The 24,189-nt window shown below is 42.0% G+C and overlaps 3 protein-coding genes across 3 annotated transcripts in view; 1 reads left to right on the top strand and 2 right to left on the bottom strand.

Moving 5' to 3' along the window:
• Window positions 1-5,831, bottom strand: part of Atp7a (ATPase copper transporting alpha) — a 167,280-nt gene extending 161,449 nt beyond the window's left edge. The window contains exon 1 of the mRNA XM_004666975.2: window positions 5,702-5,831. The gene's annotated coding sequence lies outside the window, so the exon portion shown is untranslated. The remainder of the gene's footprint in view (window positions 1-5,701) is intronic.
• LOC101601943 (synaptosomal-associated protein 23-like) lies at window positions 1,591-5,949 on the top strand. The gene is made up of 3 exons (XM_045139885.1): window positions 1,591-1,847; window positions 2,007-2,252; window positions 5,721-5,949. Exons 1-3 carry the CDS (start codon window positions 1,591-1,593, stop codon window positions 5,947-5,949), a joined length of 732 nt encoding a protein of 243 aa, XP_044995820.1.
• Window positions 5,950-9,573: 3,624 nt separating this feature from the next.
• LOC101610469 (cytochrome c oxidase subunit 7B, mitochondrial) lies at window positions 9,574-23,312 on the bottom strand. The gene is made up of 3 exons (XM_004666976.2): window positions 23,167-23,312; window positions 17,170-17,294; window positions 9,574-9,766 (listed from the first exon to the last, which is right to left on the bottom strand). Exons 1-3 carry the CDS (start codon window positions 23,204-23,206, stop codon window positions 9,689-9,691), a joined length of 243 nt encoding a protein of 80 aa, XP_004667033.2. The 5' UTR covers window positions 23,207-23,312; the 3' UTR covers window positions 9,574-9,688.
• Between the last annotated feature and the right edge of the window lie 877 nt (window positions 23,313-24,189).

Genomic DNA, 24,189 nt, shown 5'->3' with positions numbered 1-24,189 from the left:
CCTCAATTTCTTAGTGGACACTGACCTGTAACCCCCACTTCCAGCTTGGGCCTACCATCCACAATGAGCTTTTGATCAGAGAAACCTACAAGGTTTCCCAAAACAATGACAGACTTCTGTCAGAGTACTTGATGACCCACCAAAGGCCAGTGATAAGACCCTATTGCTGAAGACTCCATACACAGCTGACGCGTAAAATGGAAAGACATGGCTGGAAGCCAGGAGAGAGTCAGTCCCCAGACAGTCAGCATGTCTAGTGCCAGAAGGCGCTACATAGGCGACTGGGGGAAATGACCAAGATCTGTCCAAGCAACACATTGTTTAACCTAATTAGCAACAAATAACCGGATGTGATGCCCACACAAGTGCAATAGTGGTTCATTTCTTGAGACAGAGTCTCAGTATGCAGCCCAGGCTGGCCTCAAACTTTTGGTCCTTCTGCCTCAACATCCCAAGTGCTAAGAAAACAGCCATGTGCCATTGTATCCAGGAGTTAAGTTACATCACATTGACTCAAACTACAGACTGAGATTGAGAGTGAAAACTACAATTACTGGGAAGGTGGTTTGAACTAAAATATTCTGGCCATTGCTTACATGATATCTGTTCCCACACTCACTTTGACTTAATTCCTAGGAGATAACACTATTCAATAACAAAACATTGAGCAGGGTGTGGTGGTGGCACAAGCCTTTAATCTTAGCACTCAGGAGGCAGAAGGAGGAGGACGTGAGTTTGAGGCCAGCCTGAGACTACATAGTGAATTCCAGGTCAGCGGGAGCTAGAATGAGACCCTACCTTGAAAAACAAAACAAACAAAACAAAACAAAACACTGAGCCATGTGCAGTGGCATCACTCATAAGCTAGAGGCAGGTGGCATAGAAGAACAGGGGATGCTGGGGCATACCTGTGATCCCTGCACTCTGGAGGCAGAGCCAGGAGGATTACCATCAAGTTCAAAGGAAACCTGAATTACATAGAGATCCTGTCTCAAAAGACCAAAATGTTAAATTAAATTTTAAAAACATCTAAGCTGGGCGTGGTGATGCAGGCCTTTAATCTCAGCACTTGGGAGGCAGAGGTAGAAGGATCCCACCCTGTGACTACAAAGTAAATTTCAGGTCAGCCTGAGCTAGAATGAGACCCTACCTAGAAAAAAAAAATCTACCCAGCCATGATGATGCATGCCTTTAGTCCCAGCCCTTGGGAGGCAGAAGTATGACTATTGCCATGAGCTCAAGGCCAGTCTGAGACTACATAGTGAATTCCAGGTCAGCCTGGGCTAGAGCCTTGAATAAAAAATAAAAAATTAAAAAAATTAAAAAAAACTAAAACCCATATACTATACTTTAGCAAAGATAAATAAAGGGAAATTTACAATAAATCTCAAATATTATTTTCATCTATGCCAATGACTATATCAGCTCAAACAAGTATTTCTGCATTATTTACTTCTCCAAAGATATTTTCACTTACTGGATGGGATGTCAAAAATTTGATTTATAGGTGACTGAGCTGCAGCAGCTGGAGAGGAGTGACCGGAACTACTTGAATATCTACTTCAGTGCCTGCTAGAGTTTTGATTCATCATGGATAATCTGTCACCAAAAGAAATTCAGCTGAGGACTCACCAAATTACTGATGAGTCTCTGGAAAATATGAGGAGACTCCTGGGTTTAGGCATTGAGTCTCAGGATGCAGGAATCAAGACCACCGCTATGCTGGATGAGCAGGGGGAACAATTAAACCACATAGAAGAAGGCATGGGCCAAATAAATAAAGACATGAGAGAGGCAGAGACTTTGATAGAACTCAACAAGTGCTGTGGACTTTGTGTCTGCCCTTGAAATCAAACGAAGAACTTTGGGTCTGGAAAGACCTATAAGGCAACGTGGGGAGATGGTGGAGACAATTCACCTAGCAGTGTTGTATTTAAGCAACCAAGCCAAGTAACCAATGGTCAGCCTCAGCAGACTCCCACAGAAGCAGCTAGCGGTGGATATATTAAATTCATAACTAACAACGCTGAAAAAGATGAGCTGGAAGAAAACCTGACTCAAGTGGGCAGTAACCTGGGAAATCTAAAGAACATGGCCCCGGATATGGACAATGAAATCAATGCACAAAATCAACAAATACAACAGATCACAGAAAAGGCTGACAACAACAAAGACCATATAAACATTGCCAATACAAGAGCAAAGAAACTCACTGATAGCTTCAAAAAATTGATTAATAGTTTGCCAAGCATGTGTGGGGGCATGCTAGGGCCTCATTCTGCTGCAAATGAATTTCAGACACATGTGCCACTTTGTGTGTCTGGCTTCATGTGGGTACTGGGGAATCAAACCAGGACCAGCAGGCTTTGGAAGCAAGTTTCTTTAACCACCCTGGCCCCTTGCCAAGCAATCATTAATACAATATATAGATAAAAGCAGCTATAATAAGAAAATTATAAAAAGGAATATATGGCTTTTAGAAGAAAAGGTTGTAATGTGTTACCTGGGATTATTCTGGTGCTATCTCCCCTTCTTCTACTTCTTCCTCCTCCTTCCTTCCATATTCCCTCCTCACCCTTATCTCAAAATAAATCCCAGCACTGAGGAGGCAGAGGTAGGAGGATCTCCATGAGTTTAAAGCCACCCTGAGATTACACAGTGAATTCAAGGTCAGCCTGTGCTAGAGTGAGACCCCACCTTGAAATGCCAAAAAAAAAAAAAAAGAAGAAGGAAGAAAGAAAGAAAAGAAATTTTACTACTACTGCATGTATTTTTCAAAGAAAAACAACCTTCTACATTAAGAGAAAGAGAAGTTGGGCTAGAGAGATTGCTCAGTAGTTAAGGAGCTTGCCTGCAAAGCCTAAGGTCCCAAGTTTTATTCCCCAGAACGCACATTAAGCCAGATGAACAAGGTAGCACATGCATCTGGAGTTTGTCTGCAGGTGCTACAGGCCCTGGTGTGCCCATTCTCTCTACCTGCCTCTCTCTCTCTCTTTCAAATAAGTAAATATTTTTTTAAAGTGATGTTAACAAGCCGGGTGTGGTGGCACACATCTTTAATCCCAGCACTCGGGAGGCAGAGGTAGGAGAATTACCATGACTTTCAGGCCACCCTGAGACTACATAGAGAATTCCAGGTCAACCTGAGCTACAGCGAGAACCTACCTTGAAAAACCAAAAAAAACAGAAATGTTAATAAACGTCTGAAAGAAGCAATGTTCAGCCTGACTAGAGGACACAAATCAAGAACTAAGAAGAGTTTCTATTATTTCTTTTGTGTGTGTATGCACATGTATGTTGCTCATCATGTGTATGTGTGTTTGTCGGAGGAGGGGGTGCATGTGTATGAAAAGGCCAAAGGTCAACATCCGAATCTGGGCTAGAGTGAGACCCTACCTCAAAAAACAAAACAAAACAAAAAAGTCATTCAAGCCAGGCATGGTGGCGCACATCTTTAATCGCAGTACTCGGGAGGCAGAGGTAGGAGGATCACTGTGAGTTCGAGGCCAACCTGAGACTACATAGTGAATCTAAGGTAGCCTAGGCAAGAGTTAGACCCTACCTCGAAAAAAAAAAAAGTTTGCAAATTGAATTTAGGGCACAATACTCAAACAGGATTAAACACAGTGAGAAGTCCAACAAAGTAAACCGAAAGAAAATTAAAGTACAGCAAGACTTGTCTCTCCACTACACATACAACATGCCCACCTACTTTTGTCTCCTTTAGATTCAGATTTCTTTTTTCACTTTTTGAGGTAGGGTCTCACTGTAGTCCAGGCTAACCTGGAATTCACTATGGAGTCTTAGGTTGGCCTTGAACTCACAGTGATCCTCCTATCTCTGCCCCAAGTGCTGTGATTAAAAGGCATGTGCCACCACACCCGGCTTTCAAAATTATGTTTTTTTCAAGGTAGGGTCTCACTCTAGCCCAGGCTGACCTGGAATTCACTATGGAGTCTCAGGGTTGCCTCAAACTCACAGCGATCGTCCTACCTCTGCTTCCTGAGTGCTGGGATTAAAGGCATGCACCACCATGCCTGGCTCAAAATTATTTAATAATTATTTCATGTTGCAAGTCCTGATGGGGAGAAAAAAAGGCCTGGGAGATGGCTCAGTGGTTAAAGGCATTTGCTTGCAAAGCCTGCCAGCATGAGTTCAATTTCCCAGTATTTATGTAAATCTAGAAGCAGCAAAAGGCCTGGTGTACCCATTCTCATACAAACAAATAAAAATATTTAAAAAAAACTAAGAGCTGAAGAGATGACTTAGCAGTTAAGATGCTTGCCAGCAAAGCCAAAAGACCCAGGTTCGTTTCCCCAGGACCCACGTAAGCCACATGCACAAGGTGGTGCATGCATCTGGAGGTTGTTTACAGTGACCAGAGTCCCTGGCATGCCCATTCTCTCTCTCTCTCTACCTCTTTCTCTTTGTCTCTCAGAAATAAATAAACTATTAGTTATTTAAAAAAAACCTAAATGTCAGTTCCAAACAACCTTTACAAACAATGATGTAATGGGGGGGCGCTACTGCTGGAACCTACCATCTTCATAGCTGAAAGGATTGGATTGTGTACATCACACTCACCTACTACACCTCAAGATCACCTAATTCAATGTTCTGTACACATTGTCTCAATATAAAGACACATTACTGTAGATGTAGACAGTATGGTTAAAAGAAAGTTCAGATCCTGGAAAAATATTGGCTTGTAAACGGATGAAAGTGTTGTCTGTGTTACCAATAACATCAACAATCTGCAACAAAAGGTGTCAAAAATGATTGAATTCAATAACCAGCAACAGGAAGGGTACAGGAGAAAGAAGAGGGAGAGAGTCTCTGAAAGAGACCACAAAGCCGGGCATTGTGGCACATGCGTTTAATCCCAGTACTGGGAGGCAGAGGTAGGAGGATCGCTGAAGAGTTCAAAGCCACCCCGAGACTACATAGTGAATTCCAGGTCAGCCTGAGCTAATGTGAGACCCTACCTCGGAACACTGAACAAAAAAAAAAAAAAAAAAAAAAAAAAAAAGAAGAAAATAAACAGACTACAGAATGGGACAAAGATGGGCTTCACTAAAAAGACAACTCAGTGAACCAAGTGAGACAAGACCCAATTGGTTTTACTTTATGCTCCATGTGTGTTACAAGCAGCTAAAATATCAATTATTTAAAAAATATATTTGTAATGCTCATCTCAGTGACCTTAATTTCTAAAGTGTAAAGTGGTGGCACATGCCTTTAATCCCAGCACTTGGGAGGCAGAGGTAGTAGGATTGCCATGAGTTTGAAGCCACCCTGAGACTACCAAATGAATTCCAGGTCAGCCTGGGCTAGAGCGAGACCCTACCTCAAAAAAAAAAAAAAGATGTCACTGAGTAAAAATTCCAGTGCATATGACTTCCAACAAGGGGCTCAGACCTTCTTGTGCTCCTAATTAATTAGCATAGGCCATAAGTGATCAGGATACTCTCTCTGGGACAGTACAAGTAAGTGACACGGCTCAGGACCTAACCTCTTCTTCACTGTCCTGTGTGGGACGGAAAAACCTACGGGTGGTTAAATATCTTATCTGAGTTGTGAAGAAGCAAGAGCTTGGAGATTGCCCCAGAGTAGGATGACCTTCTCACCACACTCAGTAATACAGACTGACAGAAGCCCCGCTCCAGCGGATGGGTCGACGGGAAGCCGGCGTAGTACTCACCTGGCTTTTGTGTACTAAGGTTAACCCTCGGAGCACGCAGAGCGGCGGCGATCGATCCGCACACACCTTCCAAACTCACACTGAGCAGTCACAGCGACCACGGCAACTCCTCCCTCTGCCTCTTTTCCACCCCCAGCCAGCGCGGCCAGCAGCCTTTGCCCCGCCCTCCCCGCCACTACCCCCACTTCCGGGTGATGCCCAGGCCGGAAGCCCGGCTGACTGGGGAAAGAGAACTACTGGTCACGTGAGAACGAGCGCGCGGCGGAGAGTCAAGCGTCTCCCGCCCCCTGCTGCCAAGATGCAGACTGGGTTTAGGAACTGCCATCTCCTTCCTCCCACGCCCTGTACCAGAACGAAAAACAACAGAAGTGGGGAACCCCTACCCAAAGTGTCTAGTGTTGGGAAGGTGGCTCAGCGGTAGCACATGCATCTGGTGTGCCCATTATTCTCCCCTCTCCCTTTCCTGCTTGCAAATATTTTTTTGAGGTAGGTTTCACTCTAGCCCAGTGTGACTTGGAATCACTATGTAGACTCAGGGTGGCTTCGAACTTACAGCGATCCCCCTACCTCTGCTTTCTGAGTGCTGGGATTAAACAGCCACTACTTCTGAAATGGTTCCTGGGCCTTGGAGGGTGTGGTAGACAGAGATACCTCAGTGCTGAACACTCCTGTCACTTCTTCCCAGCACTATGGTGAGTTTTGAGTACTGTTGTCTGACTAAATGTACACTTATGTTTATGTTCATATATTAGTGCTACTCTCACTTTTGGTTAGAGAATCTTCTCTTTTTAATGGGATGTTAGAAGCAATAGTTAGAAGTAAAATGGGAACTGCTAGAAGCAATAACTAGAAGTAGAAATGGAGCACTCAGCAGTGACAAGGTCTCCATGTCAACCATGGGCCAAGACCAGAGAGACCCTTTGAAAGCTGACATGCCAATGAGCTAAAGTGGCTATCAGCAGCCAGGATGACTGAGGAAAAAATGGGTATAAGAATCTCAGTAAAAGCTCAGGAAATGGTCACTCAACTCAGAAGGGTAGACCCCACATCTCTCTCTGAGTTGACACTCAACCCCCCACCCCAGCGGGAAGAGAAGCAGAAGCCAATGGGACCCCCTTGGCAGCTTGGTACAGAGAAGAGCAAGGCCAGGACCCAGCAGTTGCCACTGGTGGACCAAGTGAGATCGCTTGTGAGTGCCCAAGGGGGTTAGGAGCAGAAGGCTAAGGTAGTTGAGAGGATAAGGAAAAAAGGGAATTGGCTTAATTAACATGTGTGCAGAGTGAATAGTGTGTGTAAACTGAATCAACACAAATCTGCTGCTTGACTGACTTTAGCGCTTGCAACAATTTTAAACACATAGGCTTCCAGGGATTAAAAAAAAAGGGGGGGGGGGCTGGAAAGATGGCTTAGAGGTTACAGCGCTTGCCTGCAAAGCTTAAGAACCCAGGTTCAATTCCCCAATACCCAGGTAAACCAGATGCACATGGTGACACATGCATCTGGAGTTCCTTTACATTGGTTAGAGGTCCTAGCGTGCCCATTCTCTCTACCTACCTTTCCCTCTCTCAAATAAATAAAACTTTAAAAACAAAAGCCAGGCATGGTGGCCACCCTGAGACTACATAGTGAATTCCAGGTCAGCCTGGAACACAGCAAGACGCTATCTCAAAAAAAAAAAAATAAACAAATAAGGGCTGGAGAGATGGCTTAGTGAGTAATACATTGTTAAGCTTTGCAGGCAAGTGTCTTAAATGCTAAGCCATCTCTCCAGTGCCCAATAAAATTATGCTTAAAACAAAGAAAAATTCACTAAAATGTAGAAACCAAGGATACAGTCGGGCATGGTGGTGCATGCCTTTAATCCCAGCACTTGGAGGCAGAGGTAGGAGGATCACTGTGAGTTAGAAGCCACCCTGAGACTCCATAGTGAATTCCAGGTCAGCCTGGGCTAGAGTGAGACCCTACCTCGAAAAATCAAAAGAATACAGTCTAGGGCTGCAGAGATCAGTTAAGGTGTTTACCTGCAAACCAAAAGACACAGGTTTGATTCCCCAGGACCTAGGTAAGCCAGATGCACAAGGTGGCACATGTGTCTAGAGTTATTTGCAGTGGCTGGGGGCCCTGGTGCACCCATTCTTTCCCTCTCTTGCTCTCAAATAAATATACAGCCAGGTGTGGTGGCATACACCTTTAATCCCAGCACTGGGGAGGCAGAGGTGGAAGATCCACTGTGAGTTCAAGGCCACCCTGAGACTACATGCTGAATTCTATGTCAGCCTGAGCTAGAGCAAGACCCTACCTCAAAAAACCAAAACCAAAAAAGAAAGAAAGAAAGAAAGAAAGAAAGAAAGAAAGAAAGAAAGAAAGAAAGAAAGAAAGAAAGAAGGAAAGAAAGAAAGAAAGAAAGAAAGAAAGAAAGAAAGAAAGAAAGAAAGAAAGAAAGAAAGAAAGAAAGCCAGCAAGCAGCCTGGGTTCAATTCCTCAGCCACTCATATAAAGCTGGACAGGCATTCATTCGAGGAAGCAAGACATCCTTGTGTACACACACACACACACACACAAATAAATGGAAATAAATTCCTAAGTGCTGAATTCCACCAAGTTTCATCACACAAAGCACCTTAATGTGGTGGGTGGGGATATGACTCAGTGGTACAGCAATCACTTAGCAGCACAAGGCTCTGGTTCAATTCCCACTATTCAAAACAGGGTTGGAGAGATGGCTCAGCAGTTAAAGGCACTTCCTTCCTACTACTCAAAACATATTTCTGGGTGGAGGGAGGGTATTACCATGGGATATTTTTTATAATCATGGAAAATGTTAGTAAAAATTGAGGAAAAAAAACATATTTCTACTAGCAAACAGAATCATTGTATAACACCTCCAGGTACTATCACTTACCTAACAGAAGCAGATAAATCCTAGCAAACATTAGCCCCATCATTAGAAATAAGTGTTGATTCAGAGGCAAAAAGGTTCAAGGCCAGCCTGAAACTCCATAGTGAATCCCAGGTCAACAGTGAACTCTCTACCTCAAAATAATTTTTCAAGGCCAGGCATGGTAGCCCATGCCTTTAATCCTAGCACTTGGGAGGCAGACGTAGGAGGATCATGATGAGTTTGAGGCCATCCTGAGACTACATAGTGAATTCCAGATCAGCCTGGGCTAGAGTGAGACCCTACCTCGAAAAACCAAAAAAAAAAAAAAAAAAAAAAAAAAAAAGGCTGGAGAGCTGGCTTAGCAGTTAAGGTGCTTGTCTGCAAAGCCTAAGAACCCAGGTTCAATTCCTCAGAACCCACATATGCACAAGATGGCACATGCATCTGGAGTTCATTTGCAGCAGCTAGACGCCCTGGTGCACCCATTCATTCTTTCTCTCTCTAGAGGCCCTGGTGTGCCCATTCTCTCTCTCTAATAAATATTTTTTTAAAAGCCAAGTGTGGTGGCACATGTCTTTAATCCAAGCACTCAGGAGGGAGAGGTAGGAGGATGGCTGAGTTTGAAGCCATCCTGAGACTACATAGTGAATTCCAGGTCAGCCTAGGCTATAACTAGACCCTCCCTCAAAAAACCAAAATATACAGGTGTGTACACACACATACACAAGGTAAAAAGTACTAGGCATAACTTACCTGGGCCAAAATTTTGCTTGCAGGTAATCTAAAACAGCGCCATGATCAGTTATCCATTAAGTCTAATTTCAGTTTCCTATAAAGTTAACTTCCAAATCATAAATAGATTTCCCTCATATTACTTTATAGAAAAAAAAACATTAAGAGTCTTTATCATGTTTTGACTCTAACACAAAGATTAAATAAGGAAAAGTGATCAAACTTGAATTTGTTCACAAAAGAAACAAAACCTACAATAAAGGTTTCAAAGGTATTTTATTTTTTTCAGCAAGTCATAATTATTTTCCTCAATACATGGTGCTTTTACTTGGCACCGATTTTGAAACAATTCGTTATTACACCAGCTGCTATGATTATTGATCTCTCCATTCCTTTGGGGTGACTCTGCCAACAGGTGACAAGTTCCATTCTATTCCAACTTGTGTTGCTGTCTGTAAGAATTAAAATGGTGTCATTTATTTACATATATATATAAGCCAATGTCCACTCTCATTTATTGAAAAAAAAAAAAGACATTCTACATTCTACTCTATAGGTTAAAATACACACCCACTCACCTGGGATACAATGCCTTTCATGTAGGTCAAATCTAAGTGCTGTTGTGCTCTCAAGAGCAGTGCTACTTATTGAAGTTCCTAAGATGAAGGAAATGTTCTAAATCTGTGGGGTTTAATGCAGTAGTCACTAGCCATATTTGGCTAATAAGTACTTGGGACTGTGGCTAGTATAACTGAGGAAAACTAAATTTTAAGTCTTTCTGAACTCAAACTTATATTTTATATTTCTATCTCCTCAAAATACTTCTCTCAGCCACAACTGGCTAAATCTCATATTGCTTCACTACTGAAGACTAATGCACATCTCAAACTTACACATTCAATAAATATACTTACTGCTTTAAATTTGTTTGTTTTGAAGTAGGGTCACTCTAGCCCATTCTGGAGGTTCCAGGCTGACCTCAAACTCACTTTGATCCTCCTACCTCTGCCTTAAAGGCATGTGCCACCACACCTGGCTTGAATACACTTATTCTAGTATCTGACTTCAAGGCTGAAGTATAGATCAGTGGAGGTGCTTGGTGGTACTTAGTATGCACAATACCCTGGGTTCAATCCTCAGCACCAAAAATAATTCAACAGCACATCTGATTTCAGTAAAATCAGTAGAATGAAGTTTAGATGAAGCTTTGTTAAGACAAGAGTTGAACTATATCAACTTTTGTGTGCGAATGGCAGCATTTCATGTAGCTGCTGCCCTCAAACTCACTATATGGCTGAAGATGACATTGAAGTTCTAATTCACCTGCCTCTACATCTCACATGCTGGGATTACAGGTGTGAGACACTATGCCCAGTGATTTATCTTTTTTGTTTGTTTGTTTGTTTGTTTGTTTTGAGGTAGAGTCTCCCTCTAGCCCAGGCTGACAGGGAATTCACTATGTAGTCCCAGAGTGGCCTCGAACTCACAGCGATCCTCCTACCTCTGCCTCCTGAGTACTAGAATTAAAGGTGTGTGCCACCATACCTGACTTGATTTATTTTTAAAACCCAATGTATATTCATTAAAATTTCAGAATTGATACTTTTGCCAGTTATGATATCTCATGTCTATAATCCCAACACTTGGAAGGCTGGGGTAGAAGAATCCCTATAAATGCAAGGCAAATCGGAAGTAAAGACTGAGTTCTAGGACAGCCTAGGCTAGAATGAAACCCTGCTTCAAAAAGAAGACATTGGGGCTGGAGAGATGGCTTAGCGGTTAAGTGCTTGACTGTGAAGCTGGTTCGAGGCTTGATTTCCCAGGACCCACGTTAGCCAGATGCACAAGGGGGCGCACGCATCTAGAGTTCGTTTACAGTGGCTAAAGCCCTGGCACATCCATTCTCTCTCTCTCTGTCTGCCTCTTTCTCTCTCTGTGTCTGTTGCTCTCAAATAAATAAACAAAAAAAAAAAAAAAAGAAATTGGGCTGGAAAAAAATGCTCAGGGGGGCTAGAGAGATGGCTTAGCAGTTAAGTGCTTGCCTGTGAAGCCTAAGGACCCTGGTTCAAGGCTCAATTCCTCAGGACCCACATTAGCCAGCTGCACAAGGGGGCACATGTGTCTGGAGTTCGTTTGCAGTGGCTGGAGGCCCCGGCGCTCCCATTCTCTCTCTCTCTCTCTGTGTCTGCCTCTTTCTCTATTTTTCTCTCTCTGTCACTCTCAAATGAATAAAATAAACCAAAAAAATTATTTAAAAAAAAAGCTCAGGGGTTAAAGTCCTTGCTTGCTAAGCCTGCCAGATAGAGTTTGATTTCCCAGCTCCCAAGTATATACATCTAGAGATTGTTTGCAGTGGTAAGAGACCCTGGCATGCTCTTGTTCTCTCTCTCTTTTTCCATCTCGCTTACAAATAAATAAAAATTTAATTTGCTACTTTTGGCCTGGGGAGATAGCTCAGCGGTTAAAGACATTTGCTTGGAAAGCCTGATGGCCCAGGTTCAATTCACTAGTACTCATATAAAGCCAGATGCACACACAAATTGGCACATGTATCTGGCTGGAGTTTGCTTGCAGTGCACTAAGCCCTGGTGTACTCATTCCAATTCATGGTCTCCTTCTCCCCTTGCAAATAAATATTTCTTTAAAATAATTGCTGTTAGATCTGGGAGTGGTGGCACACACCTTTAATCTCAGTACTTGGGAGGCAGAGGTAGGAGTAGCTCCATGAGTTCAAGGCCACCCTGAGACTACATAATGAATTCTAGGTTACCTTGGGCTAGAGCGAAACCATACCTTAAAAAAACATCATCATTAAAAAAAGAAGAAAAAAAAAAACATCATGGACATGTAAGAAGCCTTGGGTTTTGTCTACAGCAATGCAAATAAAATAAAATAGTAAAATTCCTGGGGATATATATATAAGATAGTTTAATTCACAGTACAATTTTCTCTGCTTTTGTGATGTGTGACATTTCTCAAAAATTCAAATCATGGATAGAGGTATAGGTCAGTGGTGAAGTATTTGCCTAGCATTTTCAAAGCCCTGAGTTAAAGCTTCCTATTTTTATCAGGGCCAAGGAGGTGGCTTAACTGGGTAATATCACTTTCTGCTTAAGCATGAGGTCCTGAGACTACTTGAGTTTAATCCCCTAGCACCTACATAAAAAGAAAGAAAGAAAGAAAGAAAGAAAGAAAGAAAGAAAGAAAGAAAGAAAGAAAGAAAGAAAGAAAGAGAAAAGCTGGGGGTACCAGGAACCTCTTTGGCCAACAACTCACTGGAAAGTATCTCATCCCTGGCACTGAAAATTTTCTAGCAACAATCTACAGCTCCTGAGTGTTCCATTGTCCAAAAAAGTAGGATTCCATATAGGCCATTGCCGAGGCCCTTGGTTTCCCACCAGGAATAGATGGTAAGACCCTATTGCTGAAGACTCCACATACTTGGGCTACAAGGCCGAGAAACCCTGCTGGAACTGAGCTGATAACCTCCTCCAAGTAGACCAGCTTACAGAAAGCAGGAAGAAGCCATTCTGCATGCAGTTCAATGGGAGAAAGAGAAATCACCACTGAAGATACTTGGGACAACTCAGAAGGTATGGTGATGGAAAGAAACGACCTCAGGGGCTGGAGAGATGGCTTAGCGGTTAAACGCTTGCCTGTGAAGCCTAAGGACCCCGGTTCGAGGCTCGGTTCCCCAGGACCCACGTTAGCCAGATGCACAAGGGGGCGCACGCGTATGGAGTTTGTTTGCAGTGGCCGGAGGCGCTGGTGTGCCCATTCTGTATCTCTATCTGCCTCTTTCTCTCTCTCTGTCGCTTTCAAATAAATAATAAAAAAATAAAAAAAATAAAAAATAAAAAAAAGAAATGACCTCAGTGCTCAGTACTGTAATATCTGTATCACACCTTCCAAGGCTCAGGGTCTAATGCGGAAGAGGTGGCGGAAAGAATGTAAGAGCCAAAGGAATGGCAGGACTCCATACAACATCATCCTTCCAGATACAAAATGGCTTGGACATCCATGGCTTCACAGTGCCTGACACTACCTGCATAAGACCATCATAAGAGGAGGAAAAGATCAAGACATCAAAAGTAAAAGAGAAAACCGAGCATGGTGGCACACATCTTTAAACCCAGCACTCAGGAGGCAGAGGTAGGAGTATCGCTGTGAGTTCATTCAAGGCCACCTTGAGACTCCATAGTGAATTCTAGGTCAGCCTGGGCTAGAGTGAGACCCTACCTCAGAAAACCAAAAAAAAAAAAAGAGAGAGAGAGAGAAAGAGACTGAGACTGATTGAAATGGGAAGGGGGTATGATGGAGAGTGAAGTTTCAAAGGGGCAAGTGAGTTGGGGGGGAAGGAAGGGTATTACCATGGGGTATTTTTTATAATCATGGAAGTTGTTAATAAAAAATATTTTTAAAAATTTGGAAAATAAACAAGAAACTTGCTGTTAACCATAAATAGAGGGCCTGGTATAGATTGTTACATATCAGATGTAAAAGCCTAAAATATGGGAAATAAAGCTGGGTGTGCTGGCACAGGCCTTTAATTTTAGTACTCAGGAGGCTGTGCTTTTGAGGCCAGCCAGGGCTACAGAGTTCTAGATCAGCCAAGGCTAGAGTGAGAACCTACCTCAAAACACACACACAAAAAAAGAAAATATGGAAAAATTACTTTGCATCTCATCCATCAAGATTATGCTCAGTTCTTTTCTTGGAAACATAGTCTTGATACATAGCCTAAGCTGGCCTTGAACTTACTATATAGCTCAGGCTTCTCTGGAACTCTCTTTCTGCCCCAGCCTCTGGAATTACAGGTATATTGCACCACACTGGCTTCTGATCAATTCAGATTACAGAATTTTTAACATATCCAGGAAGGTGACCCAAAATAGGGGAAAAAAAAGGGGGGGAACAAAAACTGAACAGGGTTGGAGAAATGGTTCAACAGTTAAGGTGCTTGCCTGCCAAGCCTAAGGAACTGAGTTCAATTTCCCTATAGCCACATAAAGCCAAATGCACAAAGTGGTACCTATGTCTGGAGTTCATTTGCAATATCTAGAGGCCCTGGTGTGCCTGTTCTCTCTATCTGCCTCGCTCTCTAATAGTTAAATAAATATTTTTAAAAAATGGACAACAGACCGAAAGACATTTAATATTGAAATAATGGATTAAAGAGATAAGCTAACATTTTTTTTTTTCTTTTTTGGGCACTGTATATTGAAACTGAAGCCTTGTACATGCTTCAACTCTAAACTACAACCCCAGCATATAACGGCAATTTTCTTTTCTTTTTTGTTTTAAAGGGAATATGAGTTTATTCTGAGTCAAATGTGAGTGACCATGGCCCTGGAACATGGATTCACGCTGTCCTTCGTGACATAACCCACTGTGGATGAGGCTACATGAGATTTTATATTTCCAGAACAAAAGACAATTATAAATCAATGCAGGGCTGGAGAGATGGCTTAGCGGTTAAGCGCTTGCCTATGAAGCCTAAGGACCCCGGTTCGAGGCTCGGTTCCCCAGGTCCCACGTTAGCCAGATGCACAAGGGGGCGCACGCGTCTGGAGTTCGTTTGCAGAGGCTGGAAGCCCTGGCGCGCCCATTCTCTCTCTCTCCCTCTATCTGTCTTTCTCTCTGTCTGTCACTCTCAAATAAATAAATAAAAAATTTTTAAAAAATTTTAATCAATGTATTTACCAAATGCCATGGTGGGAACATCAGGTAGTGGGTGATAACAAAGTTAGAATCAGGTCCATATCAGCAGAATCTTAACACAGGTGTAGCTTTTGCAAGTAACTTCAGTTCGCACTGGTGGTGAAAAGCCCCATACAACTGGACAGATTGATTTTAATATAAATTTATAATTTTCAGCCTCAAATGAATTCAATATAGCTGACAATTTCACAATGTGTATTTCATATGGTCACACTTCTCATCTTTGAAAACTCTGTTTCTGGTGACTACAACTTTTGGGATATTGTATGTTTATTTGCATTGTCTATTTTTCTCTTCCTCTTTTTACTTTTGGTCAGCAATTTTCTAATAACTAATGGCTGTTATGTGGAAATGATGGGCCAGAATTTCTATACTGGAATTAATATACAAAATATGAAAGCATATTTTAACTCAATGTAAGGTATTTTCTAATGCCTTAACGCCAGAGTCTCATATAATCTAGGCTGACTTCAAATTTCCAATCCCCTTGCCTGTGCCTCCAGAGTTCTGGGATCACACATGTGCACAACCATGCCTAGGCTCAACTTTTAACAGATACACAATGAAAAAACGGGCTATCTTGTGACCCAGATCACAATTTGTTACTGGAAATGTTAAAAACAAAAATGAATGAATGCTGAATGTTGAAGAAGAAATATCTACATTGACCAGCATTGAGGAGGCAGAAGTAGGATGATCACCATGAGTTGAAGGCCATCTTGAGACAACACACTAAATTCCATCCAGATCAGCCTCAGCTAGAATGAAACCCTACCTCAAAGAAACAAAAGAATTGCCAGACATGGTGGTGTGCATGGTGGCACATGCCTTTAATCCCAGCACTAGGAAGCAGAGGCAGGAGGATCACCATGAGTTCGAAGCCACCCTGAGACTACATAGTGAATTCCAGGTCAGCCTGGGATACAGTGACACCCTACTTCGAAAAAAAAACAAAAAAAAAAACAGAAAAGAAAAACCAAAAAAGGGCTGGAAAAATGGCTTAGTGACTAAGGTGCTTGCCTACAAAGCCTAAGGACCCAAGTTCAGTTCCCCAGTACCCCATAAGCCAGATGAACAAGGTGATGCATGCATCTATAGTTTACTTATAGTGGCTGAAGACCCTGACACACTAATTCTCTATCCCTCCCTCTCTCTCAATAAATAAATAAGTAAATAAATAAAATATGTATAAAAAAATGGGCGTGGAAATGCCAAGAAATGCCAAGACCATTTCTTGGCAATGTGGTTCTCTGTTTTGGGTTTTTTTTTTTTTTTTTGGGTGTATGTGTGATGTCTTGTGAGTTTTTGTTTGTTTGTTTTTTTGTTTTTCGAGGTAGGTCTCACTCTAGCTCAGGCTAAGCTGGCATTCACTATGTAGCCTCAGGGTGGCCTCGAACTCGTGGTGATCCTCCTACCTCTGCCTCCTGAGTACTGGGATTAAAGGCCTACACCACCATGCCCAGCTTGTTTCTTTTTTTTTTTTTTAATAACTAAGTGGGACTATAAATGTAGATAGATGTGTACAAGTACTAAGAGGTTCTTTTCTCAAATGCATTAATTTCTGATTTTCATTTAAGTTTGTCAAACTTGCATTTTCTTTTTTTTTTTAAGTTTTGTTCCCCCCCGCCCCCCCGAGGTAGGGTCTCACTGGCTCAGACTGACCTGGAATTCACTATGTAATCTCAGGGTGGCCCCGAACTCACAGCGATCCTTCTACCTCTGCCTCCCGAGTGCTGGGATTAAAGGCGTGCACCACCACGCCCGGCCAAACTTGCATTTTCTTGCTGAGTAGCAAAGGACTTTTACTTTACACTTTCCTAAGTACCTAAAATGTATGAACACTGTGTTTCAATGGACTGTATTACACAATTTTTTGCTGAAAACTTTTTCTGTAAACACAATTGCCTTGTTCAGTTTTGTTGTAAACTGAATTCCTATAAGATGCACTGTTGATATGCTTTGTGATGTGTGCTGGATAAGAGTGATAAAATAAAGCTTAAAAATAATAGAAATGCAAAAAAAAATTGGCCTGGGAACATAACTAAATGGTATGTTGCTTGCCTAGCATGAATGAGACACTGGGTTCAATCTCCAATACTGCTAAAAAATAATAAAAACAATAAATAGTACTTACATATGTCCATACAGTAATACAGAAGATGGATCCACTTGCTAATATAGCATTACCATATTTGTCATAGAAATCAGGTGCCCTTTTCTGATGGACCTGTCTTGCCATTGTTTGCTGAATGCTTCGAACTTGAAAAAAAAAAAAAAACAGAATTATACCTGTCAATTATCACAAAAAGAGAACATAGGAACATCTCTATCATACCTTCCAAGGCTCAGGGTCCATTGATTGCAGAAGAGGTGGCAGAAAGAATTTAAGAGCCAAAGTAAGGGTAAGATGGTTTACAATGCACTCACTCTTCCAGACACAAAATGGCCTTGATATTCATGACCTCAGAGAGTCTCACAGTACCTACACTAAGACCTTCATAATAGGAGGGGGAAAATGATGACATCATAATAGAAGAGACTTATTGGAATGGGGAGGGGATTTGATGGAAGGTGGATTTGAGAGGGAAAGAATGGGGATGGAAATTAACATGGCTTATCATCTATACTTATATTTACGGAAGCTGTCAATAAAGAGTTTTAAAAATGAGCGAAGGAAGTGAACTTTATACAGTATTATTTAAGTCAATAAAATGCCAAACACATTGCAATAAGAACCCACTAGTAAATTTAAAAAGGGGGCGTGGCTGAAGGAGCTTAGTGGCTAAAGTATTTGCTTGCAAAGCCAAAGGACCCAGGTTCAATGCTCCAGGACCAATATAAGCCAGATGCACAAGGTGGTGCATATGTCTGGAGTTTGCAGCAGCTAAAGGCCCTGGCATGCCCATTCTCTCTTTCTCTGCCACTTTCTCTCAAAATAAATAAAATAAAATAAAATAAATAAGGGCTGGAGAGATGGCTTAGAAGTTAACACACTTGCCTGCAAAGTTTAAGGACCCATGTTCAATTCTCCAGGTCCCATGTAAGCCAGATGTAAGGTGACACAAGTACACAAGGCGCACATGTGCAGTAGGTGGTGCACACGTGGAGTTCGATTACAGTGGCTAGAGGACTTGATGCACCAATACTCTCTCTCACACATGTGTATTAAAAAGGCCAGTTTGGCCCAGTAAGCACTTCTCTTAATGATCATACCCTTATATTAATGCTACTCTCACTTTTGGTAGAGAATCTTCTCTTTTCAGATGGCAGTGACCTTGGGATGACTCAGAAGGCATCATGGTGCTGGAAAGAAGTGACAGGAGTGCTCAGTACTGCAATATCTCTATCACACCTTCCAAGGCTCAGGGTCTATTGTGGAAGAGGTGGTGGAAAGAGTGTAAGAACCAAAGGAAGGGTAGGACTCCTTACAACGTGCTCCCCCCAGACACAAGATGGCCTGGATATCCATGACCTCACAGGGCCTGACACTACTTACACAAGACCATCATAATAGGAGGAAAAGATCATGACATCAAAATAAAAAAGAGACTGATTGAGATGGGGAGGGAATATGATAGAGAATGGAGTTTCAATGGGGAAAGTGGGGGAGAGAGGGTATATTACCATGGGATATTTTTTATAATCATGGACGTTGTTAATACAAATTAAAAAAAAATAAGAGAACCAAGTAGTAACATTTTGAATGTATTGAAAATAAGCTAACACTGGGCATGGTGGCACACACCTTTAATCCCAGCACTCGGGAGGCACAGAGAGGAGGATTGCCATGAGTTCAAGGCTGAGGCCACCCTGAGACAACATAATGAATTCCAGGTCAGCCTGGGCTAGAGTAAGACCCTACCTTGAAAAGAGAGAGAGAGAGAGAGAGAAAAAAAATAAAAAAAGATAAGATAGGCATGGTGGCACACACCTTTCTTAGCACTCAGGAGGCAGAGGTAGAAGGAGCACATGAGTTCAAGTCCAGACTGAGACTACAGAGTGAATTTCAGGTAAGCCTAGGCTACAGCAAGACCCTACCTCTAAAAATTAAAAACAAAATAAAAACATAAATTTCCAAGCCATGTGGCTTGCACCTGTAATCTCAGCACTGAAGAGGTTGAGGCAGGAGAATTCCTGTGAATTTATTAGTTTTAAATAATTTTTATTTATTTATATTCATAAAGAGATAGAAAGAATGGGCACAACAGGGCCTCCTGACACTGCAAATGAACTCTAGACATGTGTGACACTTTGGGTATGTTGCTTTATATGAGTACTGGAGAATCAAAACAAGGGTTTTGCAAACAAGCAAATTTAACCACAAAGACATCTCTCCAGGTCTATTTATTGTTTTAATATTTATTTATTTGAGAGAAAGAGAGAGAAAGGGCATGCCAGGGCCTCCTGCCACTTCAAATGAACTCCAGATGCATGTGCCACTTTATGCATGTGACTCTATGTGGGTAGTGGAGAATTGAAATCAGGGCTATAAGGCTTTGCAAGGAAGTGCCTTTAACCACAGAGCCATCTCTCCAGGTCTATTTTTTTAATCACATTTATTAATTTGATAGAGAGAAAGGGCATGCCAGGGCCTCCTGCCACTTCTAATGAACTCCAGATGCATGGGCCACTTTCTGCATGTGGCTTTACATGGGTACTGGGGAACTGAACCTGGGTCATCAGGCTTGGCCAGCAAGTACCTTTAACCAGTGAGGCATTAGGCTTAACTAAGTGGGGGCTAGGACTGGACAGAAGGCTTAGCCGTTAAGGTGCTTGCCTGTGAAGCCTAAGGATCTGAGTTGGATTCCCCAGTACCCACATAAAACCAGATGCACAAAGTGGCCCATGCATCTGGAGTTTGTCAGCAGTAGCTGGAGGCCCTGGTGCATCCACTGTCTGTCTCTCTGTCTCTTTCTCTGTCTCTCTTTTCTCTCTCTACATGCAAATAAAGTTAAGAAAAAAGTTAAACTGACAGATGAATATGTGATAAAATAAATATAACAAAGTGTTAACATGTACAATCTAGGCGATGAGTGCTCATATGTTTCCAATCTTCTAGGGTTTTTTGTTTTAATTTTTTCAAGGTAGGGTCTTGCCCGAGCTCAAGCTGACCTGGAACTCACTTGTAGTCTCAGGGTGATCTCATACTCAAGGTGATCCTCCTATCTATGCCTCCAGAGTGCTGGGATAAAAGGTATGCACCACCACGGCTTTCTTAGGGATTTCTGTACACCTTTAATCCCAGGGTAGGAGGACTGCCATTGAGTTTGAGGCCACACTGAAACTACATAGTGAATTCCAGATTAGCCTTGACTAGAATGAAACCATACCTCGAAAAACAAAAATAAATACATAAATAAATAAATAAAATGTGCTGGGGCTTGGGGAGTGCTTAGAGGTGTTTACTTACAAAGCCTGATAGCCTGGGGTTGAATCCCCCAGTACACATGTAAAGCTGGTGCATAAAGTGGTGCATGCATATGGTGTTTTTTTTCAGTTGCTAGAGGTCCTGGCACTCCATTCTCTCATACTCTGCTCCCCCTAAATTAATAAACTCTATTTAAAGTTATCCATTTAAAAAATACTGGTTAAATTAATCCCAACACTTCGGAAGCAGAGGTAGGACTGCAGTGAGTTCGAGGCCACGTTGAGACTACACAGTGGTTTCCAGGTCAGCCTGAGCTAGAGTGAGACCCTACCATAGGAAAACCTAAAAAAAAAAAAAAAAATTGCTGGATATTAATCCCAGCACTTGGAGGTAGAGGTAGGATGATCACAGTTAGTTTGAGGCCAGCCTGATACTACATAGTGAATTCCAGGTCAGCCTGGGCTACAGTGAAACCCTACCTCAAAAAACAAAACAAAGCTGGGTGTGGTGGCGCAGGCCTTTAATCCCAACACTCAGGAGGCAGAGGTAGGAGGACTGCCGTGAGTTCAAGGCCACCCTGAGACTACATAGTGAATTCCAGCTAAGTCTGGACTACAGTGAAACCCTACCTCAAAAAAAAAAAAAAAATAGCCGGGCGTGGTGGCGCACGCCTTTAATCCCAGCCTTTAATCCCAGCACTCGGGAGGTAGAGGTAGAAGGATCTCTGTGAGTTCAAGGCCACCCTGAGACTCCATAGTGAATTCCAGGTCAGCCTGGGCTAAAGTGAGACCCTATCTCAAAAAAACAAAACAAAAAAAAAATGTCAGTAACCATTCACTATGAAGTGAACGGAAGTTAATGAATTCTATTTATTAATTTGAATAGCTATGACTTCCATTTTCACTAGTTTGCTCAAAACTGCTTAACATCTTACAACATGCAAAGACAAGACATACAAGTAGGATGGGGGAGGAGGGACTGGAGAGATGTCTTGGCAGTTAAGGCAATTGCCTTCAAAGCCTAAGGACCCAGGTTTGATTCGCCAGTACCCACAAAAGCCAGATGCACAAGACCGTCTAGAGATCGTTTGCAATGGCTAAAGTTCCTGGAACACACATTCTCTATGTACCTCTCCCCCCTTAAATCAGTTGGGTATGGTGTTGTTTGCCTTTAATCTCAACACTCAGGAGGCAGAGGAAGGAGGATCGCTGTGCGTTAGAGGCCAGCTTGAGACAACATAGTTAATTCCAGGTCAGCATGGGCTGGGGCAAGACCCTACTGGGAAATACCAGAAAAAAGAAAAAAGTTAGGTCAGGGTGTTGTCTATAATCCTAGCATTTGGGGGGGGGCAGAAACAGAAGGATCTACTCCTCAGTGAGTTTGAACCTAGACTGGGCTACTGGAGATTCTGGTTCAAAAAAGTCACCCCAGGATAAATCATCATGTATTCTGCCCCTGAACGCTTAAAAAGTGAGTGTGAGAATTTCACACTGGGGGGGGGGGGAGGGGAATAAATATGCAACAAAATTTTTAAAAAGTACCCGCATGCCTTTAATCCCAGCACTCGGGAGGCAGAGGTAGGAGGATCACAGTGAGTTCAAGGCCACCCTGAGAACACAGAGTGAATTCCAGGTCAGCCTGAGCTAGAGTGAGACCCTATCTCAAAAAACCAAAAATAAATAAATAAATAAATAAATAATACGCTTTATCTTTTCTAACATACAAAAAGTCCCTACCAGCTGAAAGAACAAAGAATTTAAGATTAGTAAACAATTCTGACTTCAACAATGTGATTAACCAAGTGGATCTCTTTAGCTCTTTGCTCTATGCAAAAAAAAAAACAAAAAACTTTAATTACTAGACATTGGTAAAGTCATGTAATGACAATTTAATTAACAAGTATTATTTACTAATCCCTTATTTGACAAAAAGAGAGACAGATAAATCATTTGCCCAAAGGGAGAAAAAATAATCATCACAGCATGTAGCACATGAAAAATTAGGCATTTACTTTTCAATTGTTTTCAAAGTTGATTAAATGTTCAAAACATAATCTAGTAATGTTCCTAAAGTGTATGTAAAGTAAAATAAAACTATGGCTACAATAGCTAATGATAATTTCGTAGTCACCTTCATTTACATTACTCAAGGTCACCTTCAGTGGAAAGGAAGTATGAAAAGTATGATTTTTTTTTCTCTCCAATCTAGTGCATTCTCCCTACATAATACTGAAATTTCCATGTACCTAGCGTAATCTAAGTTTCAAATAAGAAAAATGACCACGATTGCTTTCAGGGAAGCTAATATTCAATTAACGATCTATAAATATCAAGCTGCAAGACAACCATTTAGGCTGCCGCGTTACAATGAAGCCAGGTGAGGTGGATTGACAGTTTTCTTCTATTAATGTAATAGGATTCGGAGAGCAGGTTCTCCTGTGGAGTAAGAGGTAAATCTACACCCAAAGCTAGAAGTTAGGGCATCACTTAAGAGAAGTGTCTATCCTGAAATCACAGGTCCCCGAATAATTAAAATACAGAGCGAAGTAATGACTCCACCAGAAGAAAGACAGCTGGGAACCAACACAATTATAGGGTGAAAACGCCACTGTTACGGAAGCCTTGCCAATGTTTGAGACGTGATGCGAGCAGGGCTTCTAGAATTAAACAAGCGGGGTGTTTGTGGGGTAAAGAACACAAGAAAGCACGAGGACAAGAGGAACAGAAACGTGATGTAAATGAGCCTTTCAGAAATTTTACTCACCTGGGAGACGACTTAGTGCGTTTCTGGCCAAGGGAAGCATCGTGGAGCTGAAGACTGAACGGTGTCAACTGCAGTGGCTACTTTGTTGCAAATTCGCCCCGATACCCTTGCAAAGAGCTCTGAAAAACAAAATGGCTTTCAGCTAAGATCCTTGATGAGATTTGAGACATCGCGAGATTTCGAAAACCCTATAGAAATTGTGATTCGAGGCAAGATAAAGGCTTTTGGGAAATGTAGTTTCCAGTTTTATAAGGGACCAGCGATAGTATTTAATAAAGTAGGAGTGAAGTGCTCCCTAGAGGAATAGTCCTTTAATCCCAGAACTCAGGAGGCTGATGTAGGAGGAGTGCTGTGTGTTCAAGGCCAGCCAGGAATGATTTCCTGCACTAAAAAATAAAACAGATTGCCGGGCGTGGAGGCGCACGCCTTTAATCCCAGCACTCGGGAGGCAGAGGTAGGAGGATCGCCGAGAGTTCGAGGCCACCCTGAGACTACATAGTGAATTCCAGGTCAGCCTGAGCCAGAGTGAGACCCTAACTCGAAAAACCAAAAAAAAAAAAAATAAAAAATAAAAATAAAAATAAATAAATAAAACAGAAGAGCTGGGCATGGTGACTCACAGCTTTAATCCCAGCACTTGGGAGACAGAGGTAGGATCGCCATGAGTTCAAGGACACCCTGATGCTACATAGTGAATTTCTGGTCAGCCTGGACTAGAGAGAAACCCTACCTTGAAAACCAAAAAAAAAAAATAAAAAAAAATAAAAATTAAAAATTAAAAAATTAAAAAATAAAAAAATAAAATAAAACGGGCGTGGTGGTGCCATGAGTTCGAGGCCACCCTGAGACTACATAGTGAATTCCAGGTCAGCCTGGGCTAGACTGAGACCCTACCTCGAAAAAAAAAAAAAATAGAGCCGATACCATGTTCTTAGGCTACATCCACTAAGACAGCAGCTCTTGTTGCAGAACTTTTCTGAAAAGATTATGCCAAGGCCAGCATGAGTGAAAAAGTACAGGAGT

The sequence above is a fragment of the Jaculus jaculus genome, chromosome X (assembly GCF_020740685.1).
Source record: "Jaculus jaculus isolate mJacJac1 chromosome X, mJacJac1.mat.Y.cur, whole genome shotgun sequence".
Lineage (NCBI taxonomy): Eukaryota > Metazoa > Chordata > Mammalia > Rodentia > Dipodidae > Jaculus > Jaculus jaculus.
Note: the sequence above shows the minus strand (reverse complement) of the source record. Positions and strands in the feature narration are given on the sequence as shown.

Excerpts from the sequence above, each read along its gene's own strand:
- LOC101601943 (XM_045139885.1), top strand. The coding sequence starts at position 1,591 with ATGGATAATCTGTCACCAAAAGAAATTCAGCTGAGGACTCACCAAATT. Across the intron at positions 1,848-2,006 it reads GGACTTTGTGTCTGCCCTTG|TAAATTCATAACTAACAACG; the intron begins AAATCAAACGAA and ends CGGTGGATATAT. Across the intron at positions 2,253-5,720 it reads ATTAATAGTTTGCCAAGCAT|GTTAACCCTCGGAGCACGCA; the intron begins GTGTGGGGGCAT and ends TTGTGTACTAAG.
- LOC101610469 (XM_004666976.2), bottom strand. The coding sequence starts at position 23,206 with ATGCTTCCCTTGGCCAGAAACGCACTAAGTCGTCTCCCAG. Across the intron at positions 17,295-23,166 it reads CGCACTAAGTCGTCTCCCAG|TTCGAAGCATTCAGCAAACA; the intron begins GTGAGTAAAATT and ends TTTTTTTTCAAG. Across the intron at positions 9,767-17,169 it reads GTATTACTGTATGGACATAT|ACAGCAACACAAGTTGGAAT; the intron begins GTAAGTACTATT and ends TAATTCTTACAG.